The 17,159-nt window shown below is 45.5% G+C and overlaps 1 protein-coding gene across 4 annotated transcripts in view; it reads right to left on the reverse strand.

Moving 5' to 3' along the window:
- The window catches only part of ptprub (protein tyrosine phosphatase receptor type Ub), a 157,835-nt gene that overhangs the window by 52,981 nt on the left and 87,695 nt on the right, over positions 1-17,159 (reverse strand). For all 4 annotated transcript variants that reach the window (XM_030102729.1, XM_030102728.1, XM_030102726.1 and 1 more), the window contains exons 4-7: positions 13,911-13,992; positions 11,099-11,214; positions 7,292-7,466; positions 4,153-4,446 (exon numbers count right to left, since the gene is read on the reverse strand). In XM_030102729.1, coding sequence (XP_029958589.1) covers positions 4,153-4,446; positions 7,292-7,466; positions 11,099-11,214; positions 13,911-13,992 — 667 coding nt within the window. The remainder of the gene's footprint in view (positions 1-4,152; positions 4,447-7,291; positions 7,467-11,098; positions 11,215-13,910; positions 13,993-17,159) is intronic.

Below are 17,159 nucleotides of genomic sequence, written 5' to 3' on the forward strand. Positions count from 1 at the left end.
AAGTGGACATTTGTGCCAGTCTCTTCCCCTTGCCTCGTCTTATTTGTCGGCACGCCACCGGCACCCGGTCTCTGGCACCCTGTGGCTCCGCAAACCGCAGCCGTCCCGGCAAGGCCAGACGCCCAGAAACCCCACCGCCGATCCCCGGAGATGGGAAATAAAGTTGATGTGACAGATTCCACTTTATTATCTTCCCTGAATTCGTGAGTGGAGCGAACCTGCTTTTGATGCAGAGGGGCGTCTTGACCGACTGTTATCTGAGAAAAGCAAATTTATTCCGACGTGCCAGCTCATGTCCGAGTTCACGTCCAAACACCCCAAATGTGCACATATTGGGAATTCTGCTCCAAATGGAAAACATGATGGACGACATGCCAGCAGAGGCAAAGTACTTGTGTTCCTTCTGTGTCTAATTTTAGCCGGGCTGCCTTAAACAGACTGTGAGCGCTGTGGGCCGGGGCTTTCCAGAAGGTTCGGTGACCCAGCAGCAGGTGGAAGCCCATTAACATAGTTTGGGGACCACCTGCAGTACAAATGTTCGCCTCTCCTCTGCGATTTACTTGAGAGGCTTCAAGCTGTGCTAAAGCACCGTGCTGATAATCACAGCAATGGCTCATCAAGCACACCTGGACGGCCACCGGAGCCAGGCGGAGACCGTGTTCACATTCACGGCCATTAGTTTTACCGCTACCCGCACCGGACCGGCCCGGAGCGGCGAGGTTATGGATGTCACGGTGAAGCCAGCTCGCCAAAATGTTCTCCAAGGGGGGAAAATGTACAGCGCGAGCGTAGACGTGTGAGATTGGTCACAACCGAGCGTGGAGGGGAAATTCGCTTTCCTCCTAAATGCAGACAGGGTCCAAGGATCCCTTCTGTTCATCAGATAATTGCCACTTTCTCCAGAAATCACCACAACGAGCCCCGCCGTCGACTTCCTCACGCCTGAACCTAATCGAGCCAACAGCAAGGAGGACGATCGAGATGCAGCAGACGATTGCCGGGTCGGTCGGGGTCGTGTAGTCCAGATGGCTGGGAGGCTGGAGCAGGGGAGCCCTGGGAACCAGGTGGTGATCAGAGTCAAGGAGGTCGGCTACGCCAGGTGGAGGTTTACGGCGCAGAAGTGAGTCCAATATAAGAACTGTGAACACGGATCAAGCCACGCAGGAGCCAATAGAATCCAGATGCCAGAAAAAAAATAAGAAAATGAATCCTGTATTATGTACACGGCGTAATGAATTCAGTTCTCCTCTTCTTCCCCTGTACTGAACTTCTGCTGCATCTAAAAGTCCTTTTGTTTAACAGCTCAGCAAACACAGGAGCATTACTTATCCCACACATGGCTGAACAAGCTAATGTCACAGCGGTTGAAATGAACATACATCATTACAGGCTAGCTTTAGTGACTTTCACAAACACCGATGCCACAGACTGCGAAAGCAACTCCCATTCATCGGGAATCCTCTCTTGCTTCACCCCCGGACACACACTTATATTTCACTCTTTTAACTCTCTCACTTAAAAAAAACTGAAACTCTACTCTCTATCACACACCTACTCCTCTCCTATTTGTTATCCATTCTTTCTTTTTGTATATTTCCCGCGCCTCCTGCATTAGGAGGGGGTGTGCAGGGAGCGGCGGCGGGGGACTGTGCACTCACTCATGGCGCCTGATGAATGAGGGGTGTCTTCGGCTGTTGGGAGAGGAGAGTAGCTTTAATATGTCATTGGAGAGGAGGCCAGGGAGGCTGTGGCGGAGCAGGGTAGGAAGATATGTGAGGGATGGTGTGTGGCAGCGAGAGACCGTTGGGCATAGAGAAGAATGATGACCATGGAAGACTTGAATCCAAAGGCTGCCTTTGGGTAACACAAAGCTCTCCATTTTGTGTGCCTGTGACTCTGATGCACACATGAGGGGCGGGCAGTCATCTATGTGTGTGGATCTGCATCACGGCTCTGTTGCTCTCTATATGTTCCAAAATAAGCGACGGTGCAGCTATCGGGTGTGCCGCTCTTTTCCCTGGGTGTTCACTGTCTGCTCTGTGACAAATGGCAGGAGTGTAAAAATGTAGAAAACCCCTGATGATAGAAAAACATTAACCTGGATAATAGCTGAGAAAGAAAATATTTTGCATTTAAAAAATATATTCCTCTTCATTAAATGTCACTATAATTCATTATAACACGAGCACGGGTAAGCCTGTGTGTGGCCAGTCACTTTCTTTTTGCAGTATTAAGGGTTGGGCTGAGGGGCTGTTCTGCATGTTCTCCCTGTGCAGCATTTTGCATGCACAGGTTTTTCCCTGTGCATTTCTCCAGATCACAGTCCAGAGACATGCGTCTGAGACCCCCTGGTGACTCTGAACTGCCTGCAGGTGTGAATGTGAGAGTGTGTGATTATCTGTCTGTTTTTTTGGAGTTTTCCCTGTGATGGTCTGGCGACCTGTCAAGTGTGTAACCCGCCTCCGGACGCCGCGTCCTTAAATTGCATAGAGCAATGGATTTTTCATTGGAACTTCAAAAACTAGTAATCACTTCAAGCGTTAAAGAAAACCATTTAGAACAAGGTAATTAATCATTTGTTGATAGAAAAACAGGTTATCTTTGTCGTATGGTAGGCTGCACAGTGAGCTCTTTTAATTTCTAATTTTATCATTTTATTATTATTTGATAGACCAATCAAGGAAGACTTTCATCTGCAAATTCTTGTCTTTCCTTTATACTTGCCAAATAACATTTCTGTCTTCCTCACTGAGATACCAAAGACACCCGCTCCAGGCTAGTCACTACAGTCAGCCAGTTGTTATCTTTTAAATAACCGTCACGCTAATATTGTCGTGCTGGCAGCATATAAAGTCTCCCTTTCAGCTCCAGAGTTCAGAGAACACAAGTGATAACAAGTGTGCATTTTCTTGTGAGATAAGTATATGCAGTGACTGAGGCAAAACTTGTCTGTGACCTCCTGTCTGATTGAATTTTTGCTGATTACGGCGGCTGATGAAGCCGGGGTCTCTTAAGTTGAAATATGGAGCTGTTGGGTATTGACGCAACGAGTTCCATTACGTGAAACTGAGATGAAATACACTCATATAGGCACTATCAACACCTCCATCGAATGGCACCGACGTTTTCTGGTGAGCGGGAAGACACCTACAGCCCCACGCTGCGCTTCTGTCAGGGATTCAATCCACTGTATTCCCTTTTGTTCAGCTCTGAAGCACCGCGACACCCAGAAACACTGCTGGCTATGATTCCCCTGAGTTCTCAGTGTTGAATGATGGGTTCTTTCAAACCAACATCTGTGTTGAATAAGAAAAAGTAAAAAAAAAAAAAAAAAAGTCGTATTTTTAGTGACACCAATAATAAAAACCCAAATTGACGACGCCGTTATCTGTCTGAACATGACGGCGTGCTACGAGATTTGGAGCTACAAATTGGCGTAGAGAAGATGTACCGGCGTGATAAGGAAGATGGCAATCTGCTATTCAGATTAAAGGCTTCCTGTGAAGTTTCTGAATGAGATGTTTTGTCTTGAGAGCAGAGCGGGCATGAGGATGCACTAAGATACACACACACACACACACGCCCATGTGCATTTATAAGCCAGCGAAGAGACGTACGGTTATGTTCGCCGCGTCACGCAATCTGACTAAAGGTAGATAGAGAGAGAATGGGCCCCCGGGCACGGACACGCCGTACGAGGAGGCAAACAAGAAGATTCATCCTGTTTGTGAAGCTGAAGGTTACAGAAAATTCATTGTGGAGATAAAGAGCAAATGTAAACAGAACTTTTATGTGTTTACAAGAAAACCTCCAGAGGGAAACCTTTAAAACAAATAACATGCAATATGAATGAAAGGCGGATAACGGGCGGCGTGTTTTCAGCAGTCGCCGCCCAAAGCAAAACAGTTTGCTTTCACACACACGTGTGTTTATTATTTTGTGTTTTTTTTTCTCTCTCTGAGAGAAACATTTGATGAATAAACCTTTTCAGCTCAGCAAAAAGCTTTAAAATTGAACATCACAGCTCGCATTTACACAAAAAGCAGTAATGTGTCATGAGAGACTTCAAATCCACAAAGGCTGAGGTGAAGCGTAAAGCCATAAATCAAAGAGGAGCCACTGCATTAGCGCTTCTGAAGTCTGGACGCTCACCTGCGCACTTGGTCCTGCTCACCAGAGGCGGTCCGGGCGGGCCGGTGCCGCCCTCTCCGGGCCGGGTCAGCAGCACGCTGATGTGGTACTCCGTGTCCGGGTCCAGGTGCCACAGCTTGTACGTGACCATGTTGACTCCGTGCACCTCGGACCACGGGGACTGGCTGGCGCGGTACTCGATCTCCTTCCTGGTGATGGGGCCGTCCCCCAGGATGGAGTTGGTGTTGAGCTGGATGATCAGGTAAGTGGATCCGGCGCGCAGCAGCTGGGGAGGCGCGATGGGGGACGGAGGGACTGCAAGGGGGAAATCAAAAGGAGTGTTTTGAAAAAAGAAACGGTCATGTTGGCGAGTGGTCGGCCCGCAGCACAATCAGGGAATCAAGGTCGGGGTTCATTTTACTCATCAGTTGTATGTAAGCAGGTTTTTTTCACAATGTTAAAGCCCACTGAGTCTTAAATGAATCTCCAGAGACTGCAGGATGCGAGGAGGTCAAACTGTGTTCAAATAGCAGATTAGTCATACCTATTAACACGGCAGCCACAGCCTGCTATAAATTTCAGCAAAGTGGAGAGATGAGGGGAAAAAACGGAGCATATGTTTTGTTCTAAATGTCTCCACTGCGTCACCGTCGGCACAGACTCCTCCCAGCATCCACCGGTCAAATGTCACTTACTGGCTGATCCGAGCCACTGAACAATTACAGGGGCGACGGTGTGAGCGAGGAGCGGGAACGCCAAGGAACGCAGGACAAAGCATGAGAAAAAGATCAGCGTCAGATCAGTCGCTGTGACTAATCCCTCGTTCCTGCAGAGGCGCCTGTGTCTTTTATGGCGATCCTCTCTGTGGGCTTTCGACATTACCAGAGCCTCACCTCCACTCCGTGCTGCAGCTGCTCGTAGCCTGCAGCGGTTCATCTCTGGGTTGTCAGTAACTGCATCCATAAGAAAAGGCCAAATTAAGGCCACTGACAAGCAGCCAGAGAGAATAAATTCAAAACAACTCACTGCTTTTCCTTTTGCAGTTCATGTTTACGGCATCAGTACTTTTTCTTTTTTTAAATCCCATGCTTCATCCTGTTTACTTTACATGAAGAGTCTTTTTCATTGTTTCTTCAAGGATTCGGAGTAATTTGAAACACTGTGCTTGGTGTTTCATTAAGGACTTGACTGCACATGAGTGGCTGAAAATGCCTGAAAACGCAGCTTCAAGTGTCTTCATGAACAAATATATGGGGCAAAAACAAAGCACGGACGCATATGGAGAACGATGGAAATGTTTTATTAATTTTGTGGAAAGGTTACTGTGCTCCACGGGGTGAAAGGGAGAACTTCATCAGCATCCCTGCATGCTATCGGCGGTATTAAAATGGATTCGTTCAACTCATTAAAAGATGATTGATCTCTTCTTTAACAGTGCAGTGTTATTAGGGCTGTTCAGATCACACAGTTAAACTCAGCTGATGTGGATGTAACTTACAGCTGGCTATTTGTGGTGCAGCTCTGCCAAAAATAACGTCTTTGTCCTGATTATAAGAAGAAGTAAGGGAAGCCAGCAGTCAGGCAGACACAATCATGTTTAGCTACTGAGAGTGTGAGCTCATGAAACGGGATTTCATGACTTTCTATCAGCGCGTTCGCAGACTTTTGGTATTGCTGGCTGCTGCTGGTGACACATTCTAGTAACAGTTTGTTAAAATGGCTTTAATTTGCAAAGTAGCTATCAGTCTATCAAAACTCTATTAAGAATACCTGCTTTGACAGCGATAAGACAAGTGTCAAAACACAGGTATAAGAAAAACTCTGGTAGCCTGGAAATAGATTAAACTCCACTTTCAGTAGCGTGTAACATCTGCTGTCACTGACAGTGACACTTCTTAGATATAGCTTCATATTTAGCAGGCTAAGAAGCAAGAATATTCTGTTTCAGCTTAGTATTGTGGCTTTTAAATCAATGCACAGGCCAAAGTCACATTTCAAGTAAATAATGGAGGAAAGGGTTCACAGAACAGGCTAATGTTCAACTTAATAATCTTGATAAGCTTATGAACTTCTGCGTCTAAAGTGAAAAAATATCAAAAGGAAGAGGGGTTACCAGTACACCCTGGCTTCCTCTATTAAGAATGTCTGCACAAAATCTGACGGTAATCTACCCACCAGTCACTGAGGCAGGATGAGAGCCACAACACCGGTATGGTTATTATTCCTTCTGTCCTCTCTCAAGCCTGCTCGCTGCAGGTACATCGGGCCTTTAAAACAGCTGTAATGGCCGCATACAGTCGGGGACGATGGCGGGACGGGTGAGAGCCTTTCACATCCTTATTTCCCTTTTTCTCATCTCCACTTTGCTGAGGGCTGGAGTTTGTTATGCCATCAAACCTACAGCCATGTCATTACTGTGCTGTCAGAGTGGTGTCAGGCTGTGGGGCTGGAGTGAGCAATGGGGGGGTGGGGGGTGGGGGGTCACCGTCTGCGCTACATGATATGACAGGGGCTGCAGGAGTCCCAGTCAAGTGAGCAGCGTTTTGACAGAGAGCTGAAGAGCTCAGGATGGAAGTCTGTCTGACAACCTGAGCGGCAGAAACAATGTCAGGGATGCCGATGCTGGAGTCATAAACCACCCGCACACTGGTTTCCAAACATTAAAATCAGCTGAATACTGATCATATTACATTCATTTATTTTAATATACTGTATTATTACTGTATATGTCTTAAGTCATAGATATGAAATAATATCACAGACTTATTTCATAGAGATGCAGGTCATTTAGTCATAATTCGTAATCATTTATGCCCCGATTGACTTTAGTTTTAACACAATTTATGACAAATCCAAAGATCCAAGTTGCTCACCACTGATCTAAATAATGTCATGAAATCACATTTTATTCATGAAGAGGGAATTCGACAAAAACTAAATATGATCAAAAGAATTTTCACACTGATGTGAAAATAGTATTGGAATTCAGCTTTTTTTTCCCCCCCAATTCTGACAAGAAACCCACTGTGAGCACAGAAATCTGAAAATCCGACCATCAGAAAAGCAGCAGGAAAACTGAGAGTTTGGATGACAAAGGCAGGAGGGGAGCAGCGAGAACAAAAGGAGACAATGGGAGACGGAGAAAAAGAAGTGTGTTTACCTTTGACAACGAGTTCAGCAAAATTTGAGACCCCCGAGCCCCGGGGGGACTGAGTGACACAGCGGTAGAGGTCCTGATCAGACCGCTGGACGCTGTCCAGCTGGAAAGACACTACAAAGCGCCGGTGACTCAGGTGCTTGACCGAAGCCATTGTTAAAATGTCTCCATTGTGTCTCTGAAAAGTAGGAAAGGACAGGGTCAGAGCAGCCAGGGAGCGCCGGTGGGTGTTCTCACACACACACACATGAAACACACAAAACACAAAGGTATTAGTCTTCTAGCACAGTGCACACACTCCCTCAGGCCTAATATGTTCATATATACATTATATATGACTGTATATGCAGAATAGTCAATGGTTCACATATGTAAAGTTTGAAACATGATATGTAGAGCACATACAGACATGACAGATATTAAACGGATTCTTCATTCTAAAAGTGTCAGATGAGATCTGCAGCTGAAATCCAGACTGAGCCTTCCTGTGTGTTGCTTCCCTGCGTGAAGCCGCACACTTCTTAAACATTTCCTAATCCAATTTGATAAAGTCTCTTCATTACATCCGTCCTGTCTGCACGGCAAATGGCCACATCCTTCAAACTCGGCATTCCCAGTTTCGTAATTCCGGCCAGAAGGACGGCAGGAGACAGCTGTGCACACACGCTGAGCGGCGCTCGCGATGACTGCGAGCTGACCTTCACTTGTAAAAACTGGCCAAGTGGCCATTAAAGCAACACAGCCTCAACCTTCTTATAGACTCACTAACACGGTTACCAAGAAAAAAAACCGGGATGTTAAAGTCACATAGAGAAATTCCACCAATTAATGTAGGAATGTCAAGGTTGACGGCTGGAGCACATGTCTGTATTATGTGGAAAGTGCACAGTATGCTGAATACGTGAGGACGAGGCCTTCCTTCCTCTGTTCACCCTTCAACTCTTCCCGTCACGCCGTCTCCCTTTTCACATTGTGTTCTTCCCTGTATTTCACTTTGTGTCTACATTATTTATGGTTGTGCCTCATTAGGTTTGATGTACTGATGTATTTGTTATTCATTAAAAGTCTCCAACCTCCACATTAAGCACACACACACGCACACACACACACACACACACACACACACACACACACACACACACACACACACACACACACACACACACACACACACACACACACACACACACACACACACACACACACACACACACACACACACACACACACACACACACACACGACCTCTACTGTACCAAGTCCTCGCACACAGTTACTTCCGAGTTAACTCCTGGGATTGGAAGCTAATAATACAACAATATGCACTTAAATTATTGCTATCTGGGTCACTTCCTCTCAGAGCTGTGTGATAAAAACAGGACTGTCCAACTGCGTACGATGTAATTGGAATGACCGAAGCATCGGGCCGATTTAATAATGCAGTATGACAATAAGATATGCTTTAATATAAACAAATGAAATCGTGTTAAAATAATTGGGTTTGCCGGGGTGATAGATGCCGTGAGCGTCATTCCTTAATGGGCGCATCAGTCAGTTGTCAGAGTGCAGTGTTATTGAACCAAAAGATTTAATCGCTCAGCGGTTACAATTGAAAGACAGATGTCCTTTAATGCATTCAGGCTTAAACAGACTCGCTAATAAATGAGTAGCCATGGAAAAGGTTTATGCTTTCAAGAAAACTTTAAAGTAAGAAATGAGAGGGGAAAAAAGGAGTCCACTTCAGCAGAAAAAAATAAATAAAAAGTAGCAAAATAACATTAATAAATGTGAGTTGGAGCAGGAAATGAGAAACCAACAAAATGATTCAAAGAAAAAAAAAAGACTGATGGAGTTTCAAATGGTTGTTGCATGACGCGCCTCGATGTTGCACTACGACAGACATTTCTCACATTCTTCCAAACCATTGGAAAAGCACAAGCATCTGTCAAAACCACGCCATTTCGGCGAAGCCCATTAGATCTGACATTTTTTCTCTCATGTTCTCGGGCCATTTCCATTGTGTGAAATGGTGGGCACGACTTGTGAAAGCCATACTCCTGATCTGTCGCTTTAAAGAGGATCCACAGCGCGCCGGGATTAAACAGGAGGCCTTCAGGTAAGGTCTGGCCATCTGGGCTCCTGTTGGACCTCTGATCCGGGCCCTTCACAAAACCACACGCCACACTACCAGGGCCTTGCTAACAAACACATAAACACTTATCGATCGCAGTTAAGCAGTCTATAAATCCAGTGATTGCTGGGAAAAAAAAAAAAAAAACCGAGATTCCCCAAAAAATCCTGCATTTTTCACACTGAAGCCTTTTTGTCACCTCGTCTTTGAATTACAGAACAGAGGCAGGAGGAAAAAAAAAAAAAAACGGATGAATCAAATAGCCATGAGATTGCTTCATGTTACATAAACAATCTGGCTTTAGCTAATTGGAGGGAAAACGACAAAACAATCTGTTAATCTGGCAGACGAGTGCAGCCAAGACTGCTGCAGCTGGTACGGCGACAAAATCAACACGAAAGGGCACAGCAACAGAGAACAACTGCGATTTGCCTTCATGTAACAGAACATGACACTGAAAGGTGTGGGCGCGGGAGAAAACGCATCCAGGACGATCGCAAAGGAGACAGCTGAAAGCAAAGGAGACCTCGGAGACGTGGTCGTGACCCGCGTCTGTACGGTTCGGCCAGCTAATTACGCAAAGCGTTTGTCTTCATTCCCGGGTTTGGACCAAATGAATGGTTTGATGAAGCGTCCAGAGAGGTGAGCGCGAGGACACCTCAATTACCTAAAGTCACACGTCTCCCGGCTCCAAACAATGCGGCCGCTTCGGCTGAGTCAACCGTGATTAACAGTGACCGTGGTGGGCGGCGCGACGTCGGCAGAGGCATAACATGTGTGGCCGCGCGGTAATTGCAGCGCGAGATGAAAAAGAATAAAAAAAAAAAAATCCTACAGGACAAAAACGTTTGCTTCTGTAATTGGGCCCACATGAAGAGAGGCATTTTTAAGACCGCAGCTATTCCCAACAGAAGTAAATACCGGGTGAACCCGGGCGACCTCCGCCGAGAAAGCCATCCGAGATGAAAAGGCGGATATCTGAAACACGACACATGATTTGAAGGGAAGCAAAGAACGATATGATCCGATAAACAGTGCAACTTTTCAAAAGGCGCTGTAGTGAAGAGGCTTCAAGGCCTCCGTGGCCTTCACAACATTCAGCCTGAGTGAGCCGTCTTTCCTTCAGCACAAACACGTCTGGGACACATAATTCCCAGAGACAACCTCGCTGCGCTGCTTGTTTAGAGTAAAACACTCCACTTCAGATGCCGCTGCATACATGACGTCAGCTGCAACACCGTCAGCTCAAAGCATCGCAGATTACAAGTTATTTTTCAAATCTGTCATATGTTCCTTAAACAGGATTGAGGCATTTAAAATGAGTCTTCATGCCACACCTGCTTAAGTTTAGCCTCGGTTTAGAAAAGACTTTGACAACCAGCTATCAGAAAATCAGCCAAATGAAAACAGAGAAAAGCAGCAAATCCACAGTGGAATGCAAACAAAGGACACAGAAGCAAAACACAAAGAGAAACTTGATAAGAAAACACTGAAAATGAGACAGAATGTCCAAAATGACTCAGATGTTAGCGTTGTATTGATTTTTCCTCCTGTTTCCATGGGATACTCGTCTCTGTGTCAGTTTGACTAAATCCGGCGTTCGCTTCAGAGCACCAACTTTTACACGAGTCAGACACAGAGATTACTTTAGCTATAATCTCCACCATTAAACCACTGACCTCCAGCAAGAACTTCTCAGCCTCCGACGCCCTTCCTGCAGCAACGCACTGGAAGGTGGCGTTCTGCCCGGCGTTGACCTCCTCGTCTCCCAGCCTGGAGAAGTGCGGCGCCTTATCTGAGGAGACAGACCCAGAGAAGCATCGGGAGATGAAAACACAACAGTAGCTTTCAGCCATCTGTAATAAAGAGGCGGACACAGATGAAGTCATGTTTTGTCAAAGTTTCCCTTCCTTAATTCCGCCGGTAAGAGAAGCAAAACTTTCAATCATGCTGGTGAGAGACTGTGTGGAGCCAGACTCTCACCCAATACAAGAATCATTCACAGATCTTTTTGAAATGGAAAGCTTGAGATTAATCTGCACCAAGCTCTCTAAAAGTGATTTTGTCAGAACAAAATAAATAAATCGTGAATGTTAAATTTTACTTGGGGCATACTGATGCATAGTTTAGTTTCACATGTATTTAATGCTTTCCTACATTTTTTTTTATTATTATCTTAAACACTGTTTTCAGTTGTTTGCAGCAGTTTACAAAAACTGAAGCTGCCAGAGCAAATAATTTTCTAAAAAAGTAAACAGCGTGGACGGCCGTAATAGTCAAATTTGCAACATACATATGTATTGCAATTCTTTTAGGGATTGTTTTTCATGGTGGATTTTTGCTGACGGCAAGGAACAGAAGTTACAGTGGATTTGTTGTTCATTTCAAGACCAGCAGAGTATTTCCAGCATAATATTCAAATGAGATGCAATGTTGAAATAAGCAAGTGTTATCACAGGAATGAGGAAATGAAGCTGGCTGAAAGACTCACTCGACGTCCTTCACTAAAATAACTTGTGAATGAACAAAAATCAGATTAGAGGCGATCTATAGATGAGCAGAATGTGGGAGTGGATCTGCAGAGGAGCAGCCACAGAGCAAGCTCTCCACATTTTGACTAATAATGTCCCAGCATGCCGTGCAGCTCTGCCAGTGAGTCAGAGTGTGGGAGTAGCCCTCTCACCCAACTTCATGATTAACAACAGAGCAGTGAGCAGCAGACCCCCCGCTGAGCCAAATCAGGAGGTAAATGCCGACAGCGCTGCCTGCCATCCCTGAGAGACGGGCTAGGACATGATGACATGCCACTCTGGGTGATTGGCACGAGGAGATGGCACAGCAACTGTGAAAGTGAAGCATCTCGCAGGGAGAGGCAAGTGTTTGGGTCCAGCTTTGCCCAATGCGACATGGAGCCGATGACTACTCGATCTGGTTTGTGTACGGTGAGTGAGAACGTGAGGGCACGTCGCTTCGGCCCCACGTGTCCACGATTCCTCAGAGTGACTCTCACTCCGAAGACTAATTCATAATTCATGGCTGCAAGGCAAATATACAGTAAACAAACACCGGAACGAGCATGAATGAGAAGGACCCAGTTCTACGGTTGGCAGGAGGCTCGGTGTGATACAGCTAAATGTGTCAGATCTTATCCTCAGGACTCTTTAGTGCGATAAATATTTTATTGGGCTGCAACACTAGTTTCACAGTCAAAGTCGAAGACTCGGGAGAATGAGACACAAATGTCAACCATGTTTCAACCAGGATTCACACAAAACCAACGAGCTGGGAGTATATTTTATTTTAATTTTTTCTCCTATTTAACACTTCTTTTTTGGCGTTTCTCTCCCTCTCCGCCCCCCCGACACGGATCCGTCGCTGCCAAGTAACGCGGGCTGGCCGCGTGCCACATCATAAGGGATGCTCAGGTCTTGATGAGAGTCTTAATTATTTAATGGCCACAGTGGGAGCATTCAGAAGATGCCATCTGCTGTGTCTGGGAGTAACGGGGCGGCTGACTAGGTGGCGTGCATACAGCGGGGGTACGAACCCATCTCGCAGCCCGTGTTTGTTTAGCAAAATCGTCGGCGCGGCGCAACATCTTTGAAGAGAGCATCTCAGCTGGATTCCAAACGCTCCTGCTGTAACAACGGGAGACATATCAATATTAACCGGGAGGAGAGAGTGGTACCCCTGAGATTAAAACATCCTTCAAGCTCTATAACTATCATAATAGTTATATAAGTCACTTAAAAGTGGAAAACGGACCAGGGGTGTTAAATGTACCATGAGCTGACAGGAGCCCTGGTGCTCAGCGGTGGGCTGTGCGGGGAACACGGAGGTGACAGTCAGAGACTTTAGTCCTGGTATGAGGCCCCCGGGTCTCAGAGAATGTGTTTTACACCCGGTCCTCAGGGGCCGGCAGCACACCAGACTGCTCCCCTTAATTTTACAGCAATGACACAAAAAGTCCTCTGCTGCAGGGAACCGTTCATTATGGGAAAGATCTGACAGAACAGAATAGAATAGAATAGAATAGTTTTTGTTTTAGGGCGATTTCATAAAGCTCCCTAATCTAGTGCTTGATATGGGGGAAAAATAAAGCCCTTTGAGTGATTTATGGCCAAAAGCTGCTCTGCACATCCGGCGAAGCCAGCGGACATGACAGTGTAAAAGCCATCAAAAGGAGAAATCAAGATTTTAACGATTAACAAATGCATGTAGCTGTCAAATTGTGCTGCGGGCAAAAAGACAGGTGTGTTTTCAAGTGGAAGGGAGCGTTAGCGTTTGGGTGTCACGGCGCTTTAATGGCAATACTTTTGTGACTGGGTGGCCTGTCGTTCTAACATAAAGTCAATCAGCCATTGCTCTTCTCTTCATCTCATTTTTGTCTGATGCACTTTGAAATCTCTTTTTTCGCCCTGGAAATCTATAAATGCGTCTTTCCTGCAGCACCTTCTGTAATTGCAATCTATTGTCAGAAGTGGCACTTACAGCAGGGGTAGTTGAGCACCATGATGTCATCTAAAGCAATGTAGCCCCGGCGCTCTCTGGAAACCGTCGCCTCGATCAGTACCTGCAAAGGAGAGCATGGAAATACAAGAACAGGTTCAATTCATTACCAGACAGGCATATAATTGTGACGAACACTCTTCAAAGCTGAAGTGTAAGAGCAATTTTCTTAGCAACGCTGCGGGCTGAGTGGATTCCACAGCTCCGATTCCGTTTGCTGACAGAAACATTAATTACAAACAAGCCCATCGCCGCATCGTTGAGCGTCTGCTGACCCAAAACAAAAAAGCAAGACGATGAGACAAATACGGGAAAGACAGAAGCAGAAGAACGGAGAGACGGATGCGTTTCGCTTCTGTCCGCAGGGGGTCGAAGGAATAATTGCTTTATCGGGAAGTGAACATTGTAGTTTCCTGATTCATAAGCCGTGCTCGACATTCAGGACACAGGCTGAAGTGAAGCCGGTAATCCGGCTGGCGGGGGCCGGGCGGCTCCGGGGAGGACAAACCTCCACGCTGTCCACAGGAACAATAAGCCGGGGGAGCGTCCAGCTCTCATGAAACCTGATCAATATCAAATCACCGTCCTCAGTAATAGTGAAAGAGTTATGAGACGACGGGGCGATGTTTATTTTCACAGCGCCAAGGAGAGTCTTCAATCCACATGTTGGATCACAGGCCGGCTTTGAGTTATTGCTTCTCATAATCCTCTGACCAAATGATTATGACCGGGCTCCTTTCACAGGGTCCTGATTTTCACACCGCCAACCTGTACACACACACACACACACACACACACACACACACACACACACACACACACACACACACACACACACACACACACACACAACCTGTACACACACACACACACACACACACACTCCAGCTCTTTAAATGTTTGTGTGGCATACAGCTGAAATTCCCCATGAAACAAAAATCTCTATTTTTTAGAGATTTTGGGAATTTTTTCAGCACACAGGCTGAATCACGCTACAGGATTTTATTTTCTTATTTTTTTTGTGTGTGTGACAAAGTCAATATTGAAATTAAAATCAGGTGCAAAACAAAGGTTTTGACTTCACTGAGAATGAATTTAGGATTGTTTTTTTTTTTTGTTTTTTTTCCGGAATGAAAACTCCTGAAAATGAAGCACTGAGAGTCTGTATCATGTATTGGTGTCATTTAGAGTAACAGCAGCCACAACAACAACGAAGGAGGCGTTTATGAAGATAAACAGGGGTTTACCACTTGTGGTTTCAAAGTGATGAGAGTGTGTTACACACATCACGTAGGTGTTGGGGACATCCATTTATTATAATTTTTTTTTTTTTGCAGGATTACACTAATGTCTACACTGTTTTTTATTTTCACCAAATGAAGGTCATTATTAAAATTGAAAATCCTTTATTAGTCCCACAGGGAGAAATTTTCTCATAATTATGCGGCGGGATTTGTAGTTTTTTCCTATTTTTGTCCTCAAACATGACAACGAATAACATCCATAATTTAACAACAAATTCACCAAAATAAATAACATTTTTAAAAATGAACCACTCATGACTTCAGATGTGGCTGGAGATTCTGGAAAAACACAAAAAAAGCGGACATTAGATGTAGATTCTTCTGTCATGGTGTTCACCAGCAGATTATCCCATATTCTCTATGAACCTTGACCTTTGATCCTAACAGAGCTCTTCAGTATCTCTATTGTTAAGAGACATAATTATTCAATCTGTTTACCAACACCAAATCCATTCTTTAGAAAGTCACACCCTCAAGGAGATTTATGCTTTTTTTTTATTTTCAAATGCTTCTTTAGAACATTTTCATGCACAAAGGCAGACCCATGACAATCACATTAGCTCTGCCACCACAATCCTGTTGTGCGCTAGCATCTAATTTAAGAGTACCGACAACCTCTGGCCGGTAATTCCAGCCTGCCGCAGTCAGCGGGACGGAGATGTTCCACCTCTACGGACTCGGGGAGGGAGACGTCAGCCGGTGTGACAACGAACCCAGCCATGCACGACCCCTAAAGGCACCTTCGCAAACAGACGGTGATGGGATGCGAGGAGATTGGGGTCAACTGAAAAACTCCAGACAGAATGAGGAAAACGTGCTGGGGGGGGGGGGGGGGGGGGGGGGGGGGGGGGGGGGGGGGGGGACTGGGAGCGGGGAGGACAGGTGAAAGGCGCTTGCTGCTGGATGGTAACGTCACCCTGTCTGTGGCACCGGGAGGGAGGAACTCTGAGGCTAATCTGCTTCTGCCACAGTCGATATTTCCATTGTTTCCAGACTCTACTGGAACCCGAGCTGTGAGACGGCACCACTTTCAAAAACTGATCCTCCAGGATCTGTATTTCCTTAAAAACCGATTCAGTTCTCCCCTTTTGTTGTTTCTACCTCTCTATTTATCACGGCTTTCCTTTATTTGTGCCGCTTTTTCTTTTCTTGCACCCCCCTCCTTCTTTCACCCCTTCGGAGCCTTTGCTTAAACCAAACAAAATTAACAGCAATGATTAAAGCAAAATATCTTTCAGTGCATTGACCTGAATTAGCTGCGTAAGCAACACGCATGGCGATGCCATTAGACCAACATCAGAAAGAGCCAGAAACACTGATTAGACTTAATGGTATACAAGAAAAAGAGGGGGGAAAAATGTCTTGAAAGTCTAATTGAAGGTGTTATTACTCTTCGCTGAGCTAAAGCACCAAAGAGATTGATTGCTGGTTAATCCACAGTCGTCTTACTCATTAGAAAAGGAAGGTTATTAGCAGGGAGACATTAAGAGCATTTGTTTCGATAAACAACCCTCCTGGATTTTTATTGAACGCCATGTCTCCAGTGAAACTTTCCATATGCCCCCGCTTCGCTCTAATGCACTCGTCACTTTTACTTTTTACAAGATAAAAATGCCAGAATCATCTTCTGCAGGAATGAAACTCTGAACTGTCACAGAGTGATTTACAGCAGGTATAAAAAGCACATTATGAGGCGCATTACGTTACCCTGTAATACCGGCTTTTAAAAGGAGTTGCATTGTGTACAAATCAAAACACCATTTATTTGAGCCCCAAGAACCAGCTTCTAGCTGTCTGGCATCAGGAGCCCCCTTCAGACACGGGGGGCCGGGGGGGTTCACTCGCCACGGGACGCATACGTAGCTTAGATAAATAAGTCCTTAAAAATTCTCAGACAAAAGGTCAAATGCTGGAGTAAATCTGTTCA

The sequence above is a fragment of the Salarias fasciatus genome, chromosome 11, assembly GCF_902148845.1.
Source record: "Salarias fasciatus chromosome 11, fSalaFa1.1, whole genome shotgun sequence".
In the NCBI taxonomy this organism is placed as follows: Eukaryota; Metazoa; Chordata; class Actinopteri; order Blenniiformes; family Blenniidae; genus Salarias; species Salarias fasciatus.